The sequence below is a fragment of the Oncorhynchus keta genome, unplaced genomic scaffold, assembly GCF_023373465.1.
Source record: "Oncorhynchus keta strain PuntledgeMale-10-30-2019 unplaced genomic scaffold, Oket_V2 Un_contig_12375_pilon_pilon, whole genome shotgun sequence".
In the NCBI taxonomy this organism is placed as follows: domain Eukaryota; kingdom Metazoa; phylum Chordata; class Actinopteri; order Salmoniformes; family Salmonidae; genus Oncorhynchus; species Oncorhynchus keta.
The window spans coordinates 22754-40000 of NW_026277851.1; the positions used below are offsets into that span (position 1 = coordinate 22754).

Below are 17247 nucleotides of genomic sequence, written 5' to 3' on the forward strand. Positions count from 1 at the left end.
CACCACCCAGCCATCTAAATACACTAGATGACTGACAGGGGGCGCTGTGTTGAAGCCACCACTCAACCATCTAAATACACTAGATGACTGACAGGGGGCGCTGTGTTGAAGACACCACTCAACCATCTAAATACACTAGATGACTGATAGGGGGCGCTGTGTTGAAGCCACCACTCAACCATCTAAATACACTAGATGACTGACAGGGGGCGCTGTGTTGAAGACACCACTCAACCATCTAAATACACTAGATGACTGATAGGGGGCGCTGTGTTGAAGCCACCACTCAGCCATCACTCAACCATCTAAATACACTAGATGACTGACAGGGGGCGCTGTGTTGAAGCCACCACTCAACCATCTAAATACACTAGATGACTGATAGGGGGCGCTGTGTTGAAGCCACCACTCAACCATCTAAATACACTAGATGACTGACAGGGGGCGCTGTGTTGAAGACACCACTCAACCATCTAAATACACTAGATGACTGACAGGGGGCGCTGTGTTGAAGCCACCACTCAACCATCTAAATACACTAGATGACTGACAGGGGTGCTGTGTTGAAGACACCACTCAACCATCTAAATACACTAGATGACTGACAGGGGCGCTGTGTTGAAGACACCACTCAACCATCTAAATACACTAGATGACTGACAGGGGCGCTGTGTTGAAGCCACCACTCAACCATCTAAATACACTAGATGACTGACAGGGCGCTGTGTTGAAGACACCACTCAGCCACCACTCAACCATCTAAATACACTAGATGACTGACAGGGGGCGCTGTGTTGAAGACACCACTCAGCCACCACTCAACCATCTAAATACACTAGATGACTGGCAGGGGTGCTGTGTTGAAGCCACCACTCAGCCATCTAAATACACTAGATGACTGGCAGGGGCGCTGTGTTGAAGCCACCACTCAGCCATCTAAATACACTAGATGACTGGCAGGGGCGCTGTGTTGAAGCCACCACTCAACCATCTAAATACACTAGATGACTGACAGGGGGCGCTGTGTTGAAGACACCACTCAACCATCTAAATACACTAGATGACTGACAGGGGCGCTGTGTTGAAGCCACCACTCAGCCATCTAAATACACTAGATGACTGGCAAGGGGCGCTGTGTTGAAGCCACCACTCAGCCATCTAAATACACTAGATGACTGATAGGGGCGCTGTGTTGAAGACACCACTCAGCCACCACTCAGCCATCTAAATACACTAGATGACTGACAGGGGCGCTGTGTTGAAGCCACCACTCAGCCATCTAAATACACTAGATGACTGACAGGGGCGCTGTGTTGAAGCCACCACTCAGCCATCTAAATACACTAGATGACTGACAGGGGCGCTGTGTTGAAGACACCACTCAGCCATCTAAATACACTAGATGACTGATAGGGGGCGCTGTGTTGAAGACACCACTCAGCCATCTAAATACACTAGATGACTGATAGGGGCGCTGTGTTGAAGACACCACTCAGCCATCTAAATACACTAGATGACTGACAGGGGCGCTGTGTTGAAGCCACCACTCAGCCATCTAAATACACTAGATGACTGACAGGGGGTGCTGTGTTGAAGACACCACTCAACCATCTAAATACACTAGATGACTGACAGGGGTGCTGTGTTGAAGACACCACTCAACCATCTAAATACACTAGATGACTGACAGGGGCGCTGTGTTGAAGCCACCACTCAACCATCTAAATACACTAGATGACTGATAGGGGGCGCTGTGTTGAAGCCACCACTCAACCACCACTCAACCATCTAAATACACTAGATGACTGACAGGGGGCGCTGTGTTGAAGACACCACTCAACCATCTAAATACACTAGATGACTGACAGGGGCGCTGTGTTGAAGCCACCACTCAACCACCACTCAACCATCTAAATACACTAGATGACTGACAGGGGCGCTGTGTTGAAGCCACCACTCAACCATCTAAATACACTAGATGACTGACAGGGGCGCTGTGTTGAAGCCACCACTCAGCCATCTAAATACACTAGATGACTGACAGGGGCGCTGTGTTGAAGACACCACTCAACCATCTAAATACACTAGATGACTGACAGGGGCGCTGTGTTGAAGACACCACTCAACCATCTAAATACACTAGATGACTGACAGGGGGCGCTGTGTTGAAGACACCACTCAGCCATCTAAATACACTAGATGACTGACAGGGGCGCTGTGTTGAAGCCACCACTCAACCATCTAAATACACTAGATGACTGACAGGGGGCGCTGTGTTGAAGACACCACTCAGCCATCTAAATACACTAGATGACTGATAGGGGCGCTGTGTTGAAGCCACCACTCAACCATCTAAATACACTAGATGACTGATAGGGGGCGCTGTGTTGAAGACACCACTCAGCCATCTAAATACACTAGATGACTGACAGGGGCGCTGTGTTGAAGCCACCACTCAGCCATCACTCAACCATCTAAATACACTAGATGACTGATAGGGGTGCTGTGTTGAAGACACCACTCAGCCATCTAAATACACTAGATGACTGACAGGGGCGCTGTGTTGAAGACACCACTCAACCATCTAAATACACTAGATGACTGACAGGGGGCGCTGTGTTGAAGACACCACTCAACCATCTAAATACACTAGATGACTGACAGGGGGCGCTGTGTTGAAGCCACCACTCAGCCACCACTCAACCATCTAAATACACTAGATGACTGACAGGGGGTGCTGTGTTGAAGCCACCACTCAACCATCTAAATACACTAGATGACTGGCAGGGGTGCTGTGTTGAAGCCACCACTCAACCATCTAAATACACTAGATGACTGACAGGGGGCGCTGTGTTGAAGCCACCACTCAACCATCTAAATACACTAGATGACTGACAGGGGGCGCTGTGTTGAAGCCACCACTCAACCATCTAAATACACTAGATGACTGGCAGGGGGCGCTGTGTTGAAGCCACCACTCAACCATCTAAATACACTAGATGACTGGCAGGGGGCGCTGTGTTGAAGCCACCACTTAACCATCTAAATTCACTAGATGACTGGCAGGGGGCGCTGTGTTGAAGCCACCACTCAGCCACCACTCAACCATCTAAATACACTAGATGACTGGCAGGGGGCGCTGTGTTGAAGCCACCACTCAACCATCTAAATACACTAGATGACTGGCAGGGGGCGCTGTGTTGAAGCCACCACTCAGCCATCTCAATACACTAGATGACTGGCAGGGGCGCTGTGTTGAAGCCACCACTCAGCCATCTCAATACACTAGATGACTGGCAGGGGGCGCTGTGTTGAAGCCACCACTCAACCATCTAAATACACTAGATGACTGGCAGGGGCGCTGTGTTGAAGCCACCACTCAACCATCTCAATACACTAGATGACTGGCAGGGGCGCTGTGTTGAAGCCACCACTCAACCATCTAAATACACTAGATGACTGGCAGGGGCGCTGTGTTGAAGCCACCACTCAGCCATCTCAATACACTAGATGACTGGCAGGGGCGCTGTGTTGAAGCCACCACTCAGCCATCTCAATACACTAGATGACTGGCAGGGGGCGCTGTGTTGAAGCCACCACTCAACCATCTAAATACACTAGATGACTGATAGGGGCGCTGTGTTGAAGCCACCACTCAACCATCTAAATACACTAGATGACTGACAGGGGGCGCTGTGTTGAAGCCGCCACTCAACCATCTAAATACACTAGATGACTGACAGGGGCGCTGTGTTGAAGACACCACTCAGCCATCTAAATACACTAGATGACTGACAGGGGGCGCTGTGTTGAAGACACCACTCAGCCATCTAAATACACTAGATGACTGACAGGGGCGCTGTGTTGAAGCCACCACTCAGCCATCTAAATACACTAGATGACTGACAGGGGCGCTGTGTTGAAGCCACCACTCAACCATCTAAATACACTAGATGACTGACAGGGGCGCTGTGTTGAAGCCACCACTCAACCACCACTCAACCATCTAAATACACTAGATGACTGACAGGGGGCGCTGTGTTGAAGACACCACTCAACCATCTAAATACACTAGATGACTGACAGGGGCGCTGTGTTGAAGACACCACTCAGCCATCTAAATACACTAGATGACTGGCAGGGGCGCTGTGTTGAAGACACCACTCAGCCATCTAAATACACTAGATGACTGGCAGGGGCGCTGTGTTGAAGACACCACTCAACCATGTAAATACACTAGATGACTGGCAGGGGGCGCTGTGTTGAAGACACCACTCAACCATCTAAATACACTAGATGACTGACAGGGGCGCTGTGTTGAAGCAACCACTCAGCCATCTAAATACACTAGATGACTGGCAGGGGCGCTGTGTTGAAGACCCCACTCAACCATCTAAATACACTAGATGACTGGCAGGGGCGCTGTGTTGAAGACACCACTCAACCATCTAAATACACTAGATGACTGACAGGGGCGCTGTGTTGAAGCAACCACTCAGCCATCTAAATACACTAGATGACTGGCAGGGGCGCTGTGTTGAACCCACCACTCAACCATCTAAATACACTAGATGACTGACAGGGGCGCTGTGTTGAAGCCACCACTCAGCCACCACTCAACCACCTAAATACACTAGATGACTGACAGGGGCGCTGTGTTGAAGCCACCACTCAACCATCTAAATACACTAGATGACTGACAGGGGTGCTGTGTTGAAGCCACCACTCAACCATCTAAATACACTAGATGACTGACAGGGGCGCTGTGTTGAAGCCACCAATCAACCATCTAAATACACTAGATGACTGACAGGGGCGCTGTGTTGAAGCCACCACTCAACCATCTAAATACACTAGATGACTGACAGGGGCGCTGTGTTGAAGCCACCACTCAGCCATCTAAATACACTAGATGACTGATAGGGGCGCTGTGTTGAAGCCACCACTCAACCATCTAAATACACTAGATGACTGACAGGGGCGCTGTGTTGAAGCCACCACTCAGCCATCTAAATACACTAGATGACTGATAGGGGCGCTGTGTTGAAACCACCACTCAGCCACCACTCAACCATCTAAATACACTAGATGACTGACAGGGGCGCTGTGTTGAAGACACCACTCAACCATCTAAATACACTAGATGACTGATAGGGGCGCTGTGTTGAAGCCACCACTCAGCCATCTAAATACACTAGATGACTGACAGGGGCGCTGTGTTGAAGACACCACTCAGCCATCTAAATACACTAGATGACTGACAGGGGCGCTGTGTTGAAGCCACCACTCAACCATCTAAATACACTAGATGACTGGCAGGGGCGCTGTGTTGAAGACACCACTCAACCATCTAAATACACTAGATGACTGGCAGGGGCGCTGTGTTGAAGCCACCACTCAGCCATCTAAATACACTAGATGACTGGCAGGGGGCGCTGTGTTGAAGACACCACTCAGCCATCTAAATACACTAGATGACTGACAGGGGGCGCTGTGTTGAAGCCACCACTCAACCATCTAAATACACTAGATGACTGACAGGGGGCGCTGTGTTGAAGCCACCACTCAGCCATCTAAATACACTAGATGACTGACAGGGGGCGCTGTGTTGAAGCCACCACTCAGCCATCTAAATACACTAGATGACTGGCAGGGGGTGCTGTGTTGAAGCCACCACTCAGCCACCACTCAACCATCTAAATACACTAGATGACTGACAGGGGGTGCTGTGTTGAAGCCACCACTCAGCCATCTAAATACACTAGATGACTGGCAGGGGGCGCTGTGTTGAAGCCACCACTCAACCATCTAAATACACTAGATGACTGACAGGGGCGCTGTGTTGAAGCCACCACTCAACCATCTAAATACACTAGATGACTGACAGGGGGCGCTGTGTTGAAGCCACCACTCAGCCATCTAAATACACTAGATGACTGGCAGGGGGTGCTGTGTTGAAGCCACCACTCAGCCACCACTCAGCCACCACTCAACCATCTAAATACACTAGATGACTGACAGGGGGCGCTGTGTTGAAGCCACCACTCAACCATCTAAATACACTAGATGACTGACAGGGGGTGCTGTGTTGAAGCCACCACTCAGCCATCTAAATACACTAGATGACTGGCAGGGGGCGCTGTGTTGAAGCCACCACTCAACCATCTAAATACACTAGATGACTGATAGGGGGCGCTGTGTTGAACCCACCACTCAACCATCTAAATACACTAGATGACTGACAGGGGGCGCTGTGTTGAACCCACCACTCAACCATCTAAATACACTAGATGACTGACAGGGGGCGCTGTGTTGAAGCCACCACTCAACCACCACTCAACCATCTAAATACACTAGATGACTGACAGGGGGCGCTGTGTTGAAGCCGCCGTGCCTCCATCTTGGTATTCCTCCTTCACTGGAAGCTAATAGAAATTAATGTATCAATGTCTACATTCGCTTCTGACACGTTTATTCTGCAGATACCTTTATGGTTACTTTTAAATTATATTATGTTAAACATTAAAATAACAAATATATATATAGTATTTAAGCATTTTCCTGTAAGTATTAGAGTATGTCATTATGTCCTTGAAAAATGTAATTCCATTCATTCCTATGGAGGACTGCTCCTACCGGGGAGTTCCAATATGGCCGACTGGTGGCTTCAAGCCACTCAGTTGCAAATGCATAGCGTCAGCTAGGGTTTATATATACATCATTGGTGAAGACGGGTGTTTGTTGCACGTGCTCTCCTGTTGTCAATGCCCCTGCAGCTGTCAAGGCCAAGGTTCAAAGTTCAACATCCTGCCCTCTGGTAGGGTGTGGCCACACCCATGCCCCTGTGTGATTGGTTGACAGGGGGTGTAAAGAGGCTTGGGCAGGGCAATCTGGGATATGTTGCCTTGAAGTTAGAACATAGGTTAGATAGCTACTGCAGCAGACAACTCCTCTCTCTATGTCTGTCTCTTTATCTATCTAACATCATTTCTTCTCTCTCTGTCTCTGTCTCTGTCTCTGTCTGTCTCTCTCTACTAGTCTGTCTCTGTCTGTCTGTCTCTCTCTCTTTCTGTCTCTCTCTGTCTCTGTCTCTCTCTGTCTCTCTCTCTTTCTGTCTCTCTCTGTCTCTCTCCTCTCTCTGTCTCTCTCTCTACTAGTCTGTCTCTCTCTCTCTCTTCCTCTCCTCTCTCTCGGTGAGGAGGATGTCTAAGCCCCAGAATGGAGAGCCAGGCAGCCCAGCAGGAGCCCCAGCAGCAGATGATCCAGAGGTGATGTTCCAGATGCCTGGTCCAACCGTCTCCTTCTCCAGACTACACTACTCTGTCATGGAGAGCAATGGACTCTGCCACAAGACAGGACCTGAGAAACACATCCTCAAAGACGTCAGGTAGGGGTGTGGGGGGGGAGACATCAGGTGGGGGTGTGGGGGGCATCAGGTAGGGGTGTGTGGTCCTAGATCAGTGGTTTGTGTCCACAGTTTAGCTATAAGTTTAGCTATAACAGTTTTAATGTCGCCATTGGCCTCATGGTGAAATCACTGAGCGATTTCCTTCCTTCCCAGCAACTGAGTTAGGAAGGATGCCAGTATCTTTGTCATGACTGATCGAATTGATGTTGTAGTGACTGGATGTATTGATGTTGTAGTGATGATGTAGTGACTGGATGTAGTGATGTTGTAGTGAGTGGATTTAGTGATGTTGTAGTGATGTTGTAGTGATGTTGTAGTGATGATGTAGTGATGATGTATTGATGTTGTAGTGATGATGTAGTGATGTTGTAGTGATGTTGTAGTGACTGGATGTATTGATGATGTAGTGATGTTGTACTGATGTTGTATTGATGTTGTATTGATGTTGTAGTGATGATGTAGTGATGTTGTAGTGATGATGTAGTGATGTTGTAGTGATGATGTAGTGATGTTGTAGTGATGATGTAGTGATGTTGTAGTGACTGAATGTAGTGATGATGTAGTGATGATGTAGTGATGTTGTATTGATGTTGTATTGATGATGTAGTGATGTTGTAGTGATGATGTAGTGATGTTGTAGTGACTGGATGTAGTGATGATGTATTGATGATGTAGTGATGATGTAGTGATGTTGTAGTGATGTTGTAGTGATGTTGTAGTGATGATGTATTGATGTTGTAGTGATGATGTAGTGATGTTGTAGTGATGATGTAGTGATGATGTAGTGATGTTGTAGTGATGTTGTAGTGATGATGTATTGATGTTGTAGTGATGTTGTAGTGATGATGTATTGATGTTGTAGTGATGTTGTAGTGATGATGTAGTGATGTTGTAGTGATGTTGTAGTGATGATGTATTGATGTTGTAGTGATGTTGTAGTGACTGGATGTAGTGATGATGTATTGATGATGTAGTGATGATGTAGTGATGTTGTAGTGATGTTGTAGTGATGTTGTAGTGATGTTGTAGTGATGATGTAGTGATGTTGTAGTGATGATGTATTGATGTTGTATTGATGTTGTATTGATGTTGTAGTGATGTTGTAGTGATGATGTATTGATGTTGTAGTGATGTTGTAGTGATGATGTAGTGATGTTGTAGTGATGTTGTAGTGATGATGTAGTGATGTTGTAGTGATGATGTATTGATGATGTATTGATGTTGTAGTGACTGGATGTAGTGATGATGTATTGATGATGTAGTGATGATGTAGTGATGTTGTAGTGATGTTGTAGTGATGTTGTAGTGATGATGTATTGATGTTGTAGTGATGATGTAGTGATGTTGTAGTGATGATGTATTGATGTTGTATTGATGTTGTAGTGATGTTGTAGTGATGTTGTAGTGATGATGTAGTGATGTTGTAGTGATGTTGTAGTGATGATGTAGTGATGATGTAGTGATGTTGTAGTGATGTTGTAGTGATGATGTAGTGATGATGTAGTGATGTTGTAGTGACTGGATGTAGTGATGATGTATTGATGATGTAGTGATGTTGTAGTGATGTTGTAGTGATGATGTAGTGATGTTGTAGTGACTGAATGTAGTGATGATGTAGTGATATTGTATTGATATTGTATTGATGTTGTAGTGATGTTGTAGTGATGATGTAGTGATATTGTAGTGATGTTGTAGTGACTGGATGTATTGATGTTGTAGTGACTGGATGTAGTGATGTTGTAGTGATGATGTATTGATGATGTAGTGATGTTGTAGTGATGTTGTAGTGATGATGTAGTGATGTTGTAGTGATGATGTATTGATGTTGTAGTGATGATGTAGTGATGTTGTAGTGATGATGTATTGATGTTGTAGTGATGTTGTAGTGATGTTGTAGTGATGATGTAGTGATGTTGTAGTGATGATGTATTGATGTTGTAGTGATGATGTATTGATGTTGTAGTGATGATGTAGTGATGTTGTAGTGATGATGTATTGATGTTGTAGTGATGATGTATTGATGATGTAGTGATGTTGTAGTGATATTGTAGTGATGATGTATTGATGTTGTAGTGATGATGTAGTGATGTTGTAGTGATGATGTATTGATGTTGTAGTGATGATGTATTGATGATGTAGTGATGTTGTAGTGATGTTGTAGTGATGATGTATTGATGTTGTAGTGATGATGTATTGATGTTGTAGTGATGATGTAGTGATGTTGTAGTGACTGGATGTAGTGATGTTGTAGTGATGATGTATTGATGATGTAGTGATGTTGTAGTGATGTTGTAGTGATGATGTATTGATGTTGTAGTGATGATGTATTGATGTTGTAGTGATGATGTATTGATGTTGTAGTGATGTTGTCGTGATGATGTAGTGATGTTGTAGTGATGTTGTAGTGACTGGATGTAGTGATATTGTATTGATGTTGTAGTGATGTTGTAGTGATGTTGTAGTGATGATGTAGTGATGTTGTAGTGATGATGTAGTGATATTGTATTGATGTTGTAGTGATGTTGTAGTGATATTGTATTGATGTTGTAGTGACTAGATGTAGTGATATTGTATTGATGTTGTAGTGACTGGATGTAGTGATATTGTATTGATGTTGTAGTGATGTTGTAGTGATGTTGTAGTGATGTTGTAGTGACTGGATGTAGTGACTGGATGTAGTGATATTGTATTGATGTTGTAGTGATGTTGTAGTGATGTTGTAGTGATGATGTAGTGATGTTGTAGTGATGATGTAGTGACTGGATGTAGTGATGTTGTAGTGACTAGATGTAGTGATGTTGTAGTGTCTGGATGTAGTGATGTTGTAGTGATGTTGTAGTGATGTTGTATTGATGTTGTAGTGACTGGATGTAGTGATGTTGTAGTGATGTTGTAGTGATGTTGTAGTGATGTTGTATTGATGTTGTAGTGACTGGATGTAGTGATATTGTATTGATGTTGTAGTGATGTTGTAGTGATGATGTAGTGATGTTGTAGTGATGATGTAGTGACTGGATGTAGTGATGTTGTAGTGACTGGATGTAGTGATGTTGTAGTGATGTTGTAGTGACTGGATGTAGTGATGTTGTAGTGATGTTGTAGTGATGTTGTAGTGATGTTGTAGTGATGTTGTAGTGACTGGATGTAGTGATGATGTAGTGATATTGTATTGATGTTGTAGTGATGTTGTAGTGATGATGTAGTGATGTTGTAGTGATGATGTAGTGACTAGATGTAGTGATGTTGTAGTGACTAGATGTAGTGATGTTGTAGTGTCTGGATGTAGTGATGATGTAATACACTGTTCTTACTAAGACCTTAGATCTGTCGTTCTGCTCCTGAACAGGCAGTTAACCCACTGTTCTTACTAAGACCTTAGATCTGTCGTTCTGCCCCTGAACAGGCAGTTAACCCACTGTTCTTACTAAGACCTTAGATCTGTCGTTCTGCTCCTTCCAGGCAGTTAACCCACTGTTCTTACTAAGACCTTAGATCTGTCGTTCTGCTCCTTCCAGGCAGTTAACCCACTGTTCTTACTAAGACCTTAGATCTGTCGTTCTGCTCCTGAACAGGCAGTTAAACCCACTGTTCTTACTAAGACCTTAGATCTGTCGTTCTGCTCCTGAACAGGCAGTTAAAACCCACTGTTCTTACTGTTCTTACTAAGACCTTAGATCTGTCGTTCTGCTCCTGAACAGGCAGTTAACCCACTGTTCTTACTAAGACCTTAGATCTGTCGTTCTGCTCCTGAACAGGCAGTTAACCCACTGTTCTTACTAAGACCTTAGATCTGTCGTTCTGCCCCTGAACAGGCAGTTAAACCCACTGTTCTTACTAAGACCTTAGATCTGTCGTTCTGCTCCTTCCAGGCAGTTAACCCACTGTTCTTACTAAGACCTTAGATCTGTCGTTCTGCTCCTGAACAGGCAGTTAACCCACTGTTCTTACTAAGACCTTAGATCTGTCGTTCTGCTCCTGTTCTTACTAAGACCTTAGATCTGTCGTTCTGCTCCTGAACAGGCAGTTAACCCACTGTTCTTACTAAGACCTTAGATCTGTCGTTCTGCCCCTGAACAGGCAGTTAACCCACTGTTCTTACTAAGACCTTAGATCTGTCGTTCTGCCCCTGAACAGGCAGTTAAACCCACTGTTCTTACTAAGACCTTAGATCTGTCGTTCTGCTCCTTCCAGGCAGTTAACCCACTGTTCTTACTAAGACCTTAGATCTGTCGTTCTGCTCCTTCCAGGCAGTTAACCCACTGTTCTTACTAAGACCTTAGATCTGTCGTTCTGCTCCTTCCAGGCAGTTAACCCACTGTTCTTACTAAGACCTTAGATCTGTCGTTCTGCTCCTGAACAGGCAGTTAACCCACTGTTCTTACTAAGACCTTAGATCTGTCGTTCTGCCCCTGAACAGGCAGTTAAACCCACTGTTCTTACTAAGACCTTAGATCTGTCGTTCTGCTCCTTCCAGGCAGTTAACCCACTGTTCTTACTAAGACCTTAGATCTGTCGTTCTGCCCCTGAACAGGCAGTTAAACCCACTGTTCTTACTAAGACCTTAGATCTGTCATTCTGCTCCTGAACAGGCAGTTAAGCCACTGTTCTTACTAAGACCTTAGATCTGTCGTTCTGCTCCTTCCAGGCAGTTAAACCCACTGTTCTTACTAAGACCTTAGATCTGTCGTTCTGCCCCTGAACAGGCAGTTAACCCACTGTTCTTACTAAGACCTTAGATCTGTCGTTCTGCTCCTGAACAGGCAGTTAACCCACTGTTCTTACTAAGACCTTAGATCTGTCGTTCTGCCCCTGAACAGGCAGTTAAACCCAGTTAACCCACTGTTCTTACTAAGACCTTAGATCTGTCGTTCTGCTCCTTCCAGGCAGTTAACCCACTGTTCTTACTAAGACCTTAGATCTGTCGTTCTGCTCCTGAACAGGCAGTTAACCCACTGTTCTTACTAAGACCTTAGATCTGTCGTTCTGCTCCTTCCAGGCAGTTAACCCACTGTTCTTACTAAGACCTTAGATCTGTCGTTCTGCCCCTGAACAGGCAGTTAACCCACTGTTCTTACTAAGACCTTAGATCTGTCGTTCTGACCCTGAACAGGCAGTTAACCCACTGTTCTTACTAAGACCTTAGATCTGTCGTTCTGCCCCTGAACAGGCAGTTAACCCACTGTTCTTACTAAGACCTTAGATCTGTCGTTCTGACCCTGAACAGGCAGTTAACCCACTGTTCTTACTAAGACCTTAGATCTGTCGTTCTGCTCCTTCCAGGCAGTTAACCCACTGTTCTTACTAAGACCTTAGATCTGTCGTTCTGCTCCTGAACAGGCAGTTAACCCACTGTTCTTACTAAGACCTTAGATCTGTCGTTCTGCTCCTGAACAGGCAGTTAACCCACTGTTCTTACTAAGACCTTAGATCTGTCGTTCTGCCCTGAACAGGCAGTTAACCCACTGTTCTTACTAAGACCTTAGATCTGTCGTTCTGCTCCTTCCAGGCAGTTAACCCACTGTTCTTACTAAGACCTTAGATCTGTCGTTCTGCTCCTGAACAGGCAGTTAACCCACTGTTCTTACTAAGACCTTAGATCTGTCGTTCTGCTCCTTCCAGGCAGTTAACCCACTGTTCTTACAGTTGAACAGGCACCCACTGTTCTTACTAAGACCTTAGATCTGTCGTTCTGCCCTGAACAGGCAGTTAAACCCACTGTTCTTACTAAGACCTTAGATCTGTCGTTCTGACCCTGAACAGGCAGTTAACCCACTGTTCTTACTAAGACCTTAGATCTGTCATTCTGACCCTGAACAGGCAGTTAACCCACTGTTCTTACTAAGACCTTAGATCTGTCGTTCTGCTCCTTCCAGGCAGTTAACCCACTGTTCTGACCTTAGATCTCGTTCTGCTCCTTCCAGGCAGTTAACCCACTGTTCTTACTAAGACCTTAGATCTGTCGTTCTGCCCTGAACAGGCAGTTAACCCACTGTTCTTACTAAGACCTAGATCTGTGTTCTATCTTCCAGGCAGTGTTCTTACTAAGACCTTAGATCCCTCTGACCTTCCAGGCAGTTATCTACTAAGACCTTAGATCTGTCGTTCTGCTCCTGAACAGGCAGTTAAACCCACTGTTCTTACTAAGACCTTAGATCTGTCGTTCTGACCCTGAACAGGCTAACCCCCTACTGACCTGATGTTCTTATCCAGGCAGTTAACCCACTGTTCTTACTAAGACCTTAGATCTGTCGTTCTGCCCCTGAACAGGCAGTTAACCCACTGTTCTTACTAAGACCTTAGATCTGTCGTTCTGCTCCTTCCAGACACTAACCCCCTTTAAGACCTTAGATCTGTGTTGCTCCTGAACAGGCAGTTAACCCACTGTTCTTACTAAGACCTGATCTGTTACTGTTCTAAGACCTTAGATCTGTCGTTCTGCTCCTTCCAGGCAGTTAACCCACTGTTCTTACTAAGACCTTGATCTGTCGTTCTGCTCCTTCAGGCAGTTAACCACTGTTCTTACTAAGACCTTAGATGTTATCTGCTCCTTCCAGGCAGTTAACCACTGTTCTTACTAAGACCTTAGATCTGTCGATCTCCAGGCAGTGTTCTTACTAAGACCTTAGATCTGTCGTTCTGCTCCTTCCAGGCAGTTAACCCACTGTTCTTACTAAGACCTTAGATCTGTCGTTCTGCTCCTGAACAGGCAGTTAAACCCACTGTTCTTGTTACTAAGACCTTAGATCTGTCGTTCTGCTCCTGAACAGGCAGTTAACCCACTGTTCTTACTAAGACCTTAGATCTGTCGTTCTGCCCTGAACAGGCAGTTAAACCCACTGTTCTTACTAAGACCTTAGATCTGTCGTTCTGCTCCTTCCAGGCAGTTAACCCACTGTTCTTACTAAGACCTTAGATCTGTCGTTCTGCTCCTTCCAGGCAGTTAACCCACTGTTCTTACTAAGACCTTAGATCTGTCGTTCTGCTCCTGAACAGGCAGTTAAACCCACTGTTCTTACTAAGACCTTAGATCTGTCGTTCTGCTCCTGAACAGGCAGTTAACCCACTGTTCTTACTAAGACCTTAGATCTGTCGTTCTGCCCCTGAACAGGCAGTTAAACCCACTGTTCTTACTAAGACCTTAGATCTGTCGTTCTGCTCCTTCCAGGCAGTTAACCCACTGTTCTTACTAAGACCTTAGATCTGTCGTTCTGCCCCTGAACAGGCAGTTAAACCCACTGTTCTTACTAAGACCTTAGATCTGTCGTTCTGCTCCTTCCAGGCAGTTAACCCACTGTTCTTACTAAGACATTAGATCTGTCGTTCTGCTCCTTCCAGGCAGTTAACCCACTGTTCTTACTAAGACCTTAGATCTGTCGTTCTGCTCCTGAACAGGCAGTTAACCCACTGTTCTTACTAAGACCTTAGATCTGTCGTTCTGCCCCTGAACAGGCAGTTAAACCCACTGTTCTTACTAAGACCTTAGATCTGTCGTTCTGACCCTGAACAGGCAGTTAACCCACTGTTCTTACTAAGACCTTAGATCTGTCGTTCTGCTCCTGAACAGGCAGTTAACCCACTGTTCTTACTAAGACCTTAGATCTGTCGTTCTGCCCCTGAACAGGCAGTTAAACCCACTGTTCTTACTAAGACCTTAGATCTGTCGTTCTGCTCCTTCCAGGCAGTTAACCCACTGTTCTTACTAAGACCTTAGATCTGTCGTTCTGCTCCTGAACAGGCAGTTAACCCACTGTTCTTACTAAGACCTTAGATCTGTCGTTCTGCTCCTGAACAGGCAGTTAACCCACTGTTCTTACTAAGACCTTAGATCTGTCGTTCTCCCCCTGAACAGGCAGTTAACCCACTGTTCTTACTAAGACCTTAGATCTGTCGTTCTGCTCCTTCCAGGCAGTTAACCCACTGTTCTTACTAAGACCTTAGATCTGTCGTTCTGCTCCTGAACAGGCAGTTAACCCACTGTTCTTACTAAGACCTTAGATCTGTCGTTCTGCTCCTTCCAGGCAGTTAACCCACTGTTCTTACTAAGACCTTAGATCTGTCGTTCTGCTCCTGAACAGGCAGTTAACCCACTGTTCTTACTAAGACCTTAGATCTGTCGTTCTGCCCCTGAACAGGCAGTTAAACCCACTGTTCTTACTAAGACCTTAGATCTGTCGTTCTGACCCTGAACAGGCAGTTAACCCACTGTTCTTACTAAGACCTTAGATCTGTTGTTCTGCCCCATTCCAGGCAGTTAACCCACTGTTCTTACTAAGACCTTAGATCTGTCGTTCTGCTCCTTCCAGGCAGTTAACCCACTGTTCTTACTAAGACCTTAGATCTGTCATTCTGCTCCTGAACAGGCAGTTAACCCACTGTTCTTACTAAGACCTTAGATCTGTCGTTCTGCTCCTTCCAGGCAGTTAACCCACTGTTCTTACTAAGACCTTAGATCTGTTCTGCTCCTTCCAGGCAGTTAACCCACTGTTCTTACTAAGACCTTAGATCTGTCGTTCTGCCCCTGAACAGGGCAGTTAACCCACTGTTCTTACTAAGACCTTAGATCTGTTGTTCTGCCCCATTCCAGGCAGTTAACCCACTGTTCTTACTAAGACCTTAGATCTGTCGTTCTGCTCCTTCCAGGCAGTTAACCCACTGTTCTTACTAAGACCTTAGATCTGTCGTTCTGCTCCTGAACAGGCAGTTAAACCCACTGTTCTTACTAAGACCTTAGATCTGTCGTTCTGACCCTGAACAGGCAGTTAACCCACTGTTCTTACTAAGACCTTAGATCTGTCGTTCTGCTCCTTCCAGGCAGTTAACCCACTGTTCTTACTAAGACCTTAGATCTGTCGTTCTGCCCTGAACAGGCAGTTAACCCACTGTTCTTACTAAGACCTTAGATCTGTCGTTCTGCTCCTTCCAGGCAGTTAACCCACTGTTCTTACTAAGACCTTAGATCTGTCGTTCTGCTCCTTCCAGGCAGTTAACCCACTGTTCTTACTAAGACCTTAGATCTGTCGTTCTGCTCCTTCCAGGCAGTTAACCCACTGTTCTTACTAAGACCTTAGATCTGTCGTTCTGCTCCTGAACAGGCAGTTAACCCACTGTTCTTACTAAGACCTTAGATCTGTCGTTCTGCTCCTGAACAGGCAGTTAACCTACTGTTCTTACTAAGACCTTAGATCTGTCGTTCTGCTCCTTCCAGGCAGTTAACCCACTGTTCTTACTAAGACCTTAGATCTGTCGTTCTGCTCCTGAACAGGCAGTTAACCCACTGTTCTTACTAAGACCTTAGATCTGTCGTTCTGCTCCTTCCAGGCAGTTAACCCACTGTTCTTACTAAGACCTTAGATCTGTCGTTCTGCCCCTGAACAGGCAGTTAACCCACTGTTCTTACTAAGACCTTAGATCTGTCGTTCTGCCCCTTCCAGGCAGTTAACCCACTGTTCTTACTAAGACCTTAGATCTGTCGTTCTGCTCCTGAACAGGCAGTTAACCCACTGTTCTTACTAAGACCTTAGATCTGTCGTTCTGCTCCTGAACAGGCAGTTAAACCCACTGTTCTTACTAAGACCTTAGATCTGTCGTTCTGCCCCATTCCAGGCAGTTAACCCACTGTTCTTACTAAGACCTTAGATCTGTCGTTCTGCTCCTGAACAGGCAGTTAACCCACTGTTCTTACTAAGACCTTAGATCTGTCGTTCTGCTCCTGAACAGGCAGTTAACCCACTGTTCTTACTAAGACCTTAGATCTGACCCTGAACAGGCAGTTAACCCACTGTTCTTACTAAGACCTTAGATCTGTCGTTCTGACCCTGAACAGGCAGTTAACCCACTGT

The 17247-nt window shown here is 45.5% G+C and overlaps 1 protein-coding gene across 11 annotated transcripts in view; it reads left to right on the forward strand.

The window, feature by feature from the left end:
- The window catches only part of abcg2b (ATP-binding cassette, sub-family G (WHITE), member 2b), a 50441-nt gene that overhangs the window by 2482 nt on the left and 30712 nt on the right, over nucleotides 1–17247 (forward strand). For 7 of the 11 annotated variants that reach the window (XM_052500978.1, XM_052500976.1, XM_052500977.1 and 4 more), the window contains exon 1: nucleotides 6929–7387. In XM_052500978.1, coding sequence (XP_052356938.1) covers nucleotides 7203–7387 — 185 coding nt within the window. In that variant the 5' untranslated portion in view covers nucleotides 6929–7202. Of the gene's footprint in view, nucleotides 1–6928; nucleotides 7388–17247 lie in introns of those variants that run through there. The other 4 variants (XM_052500970.1, XM_052500971.1, XM_052500969.1 and 1 more) reach the window with 4 other exon arrangements.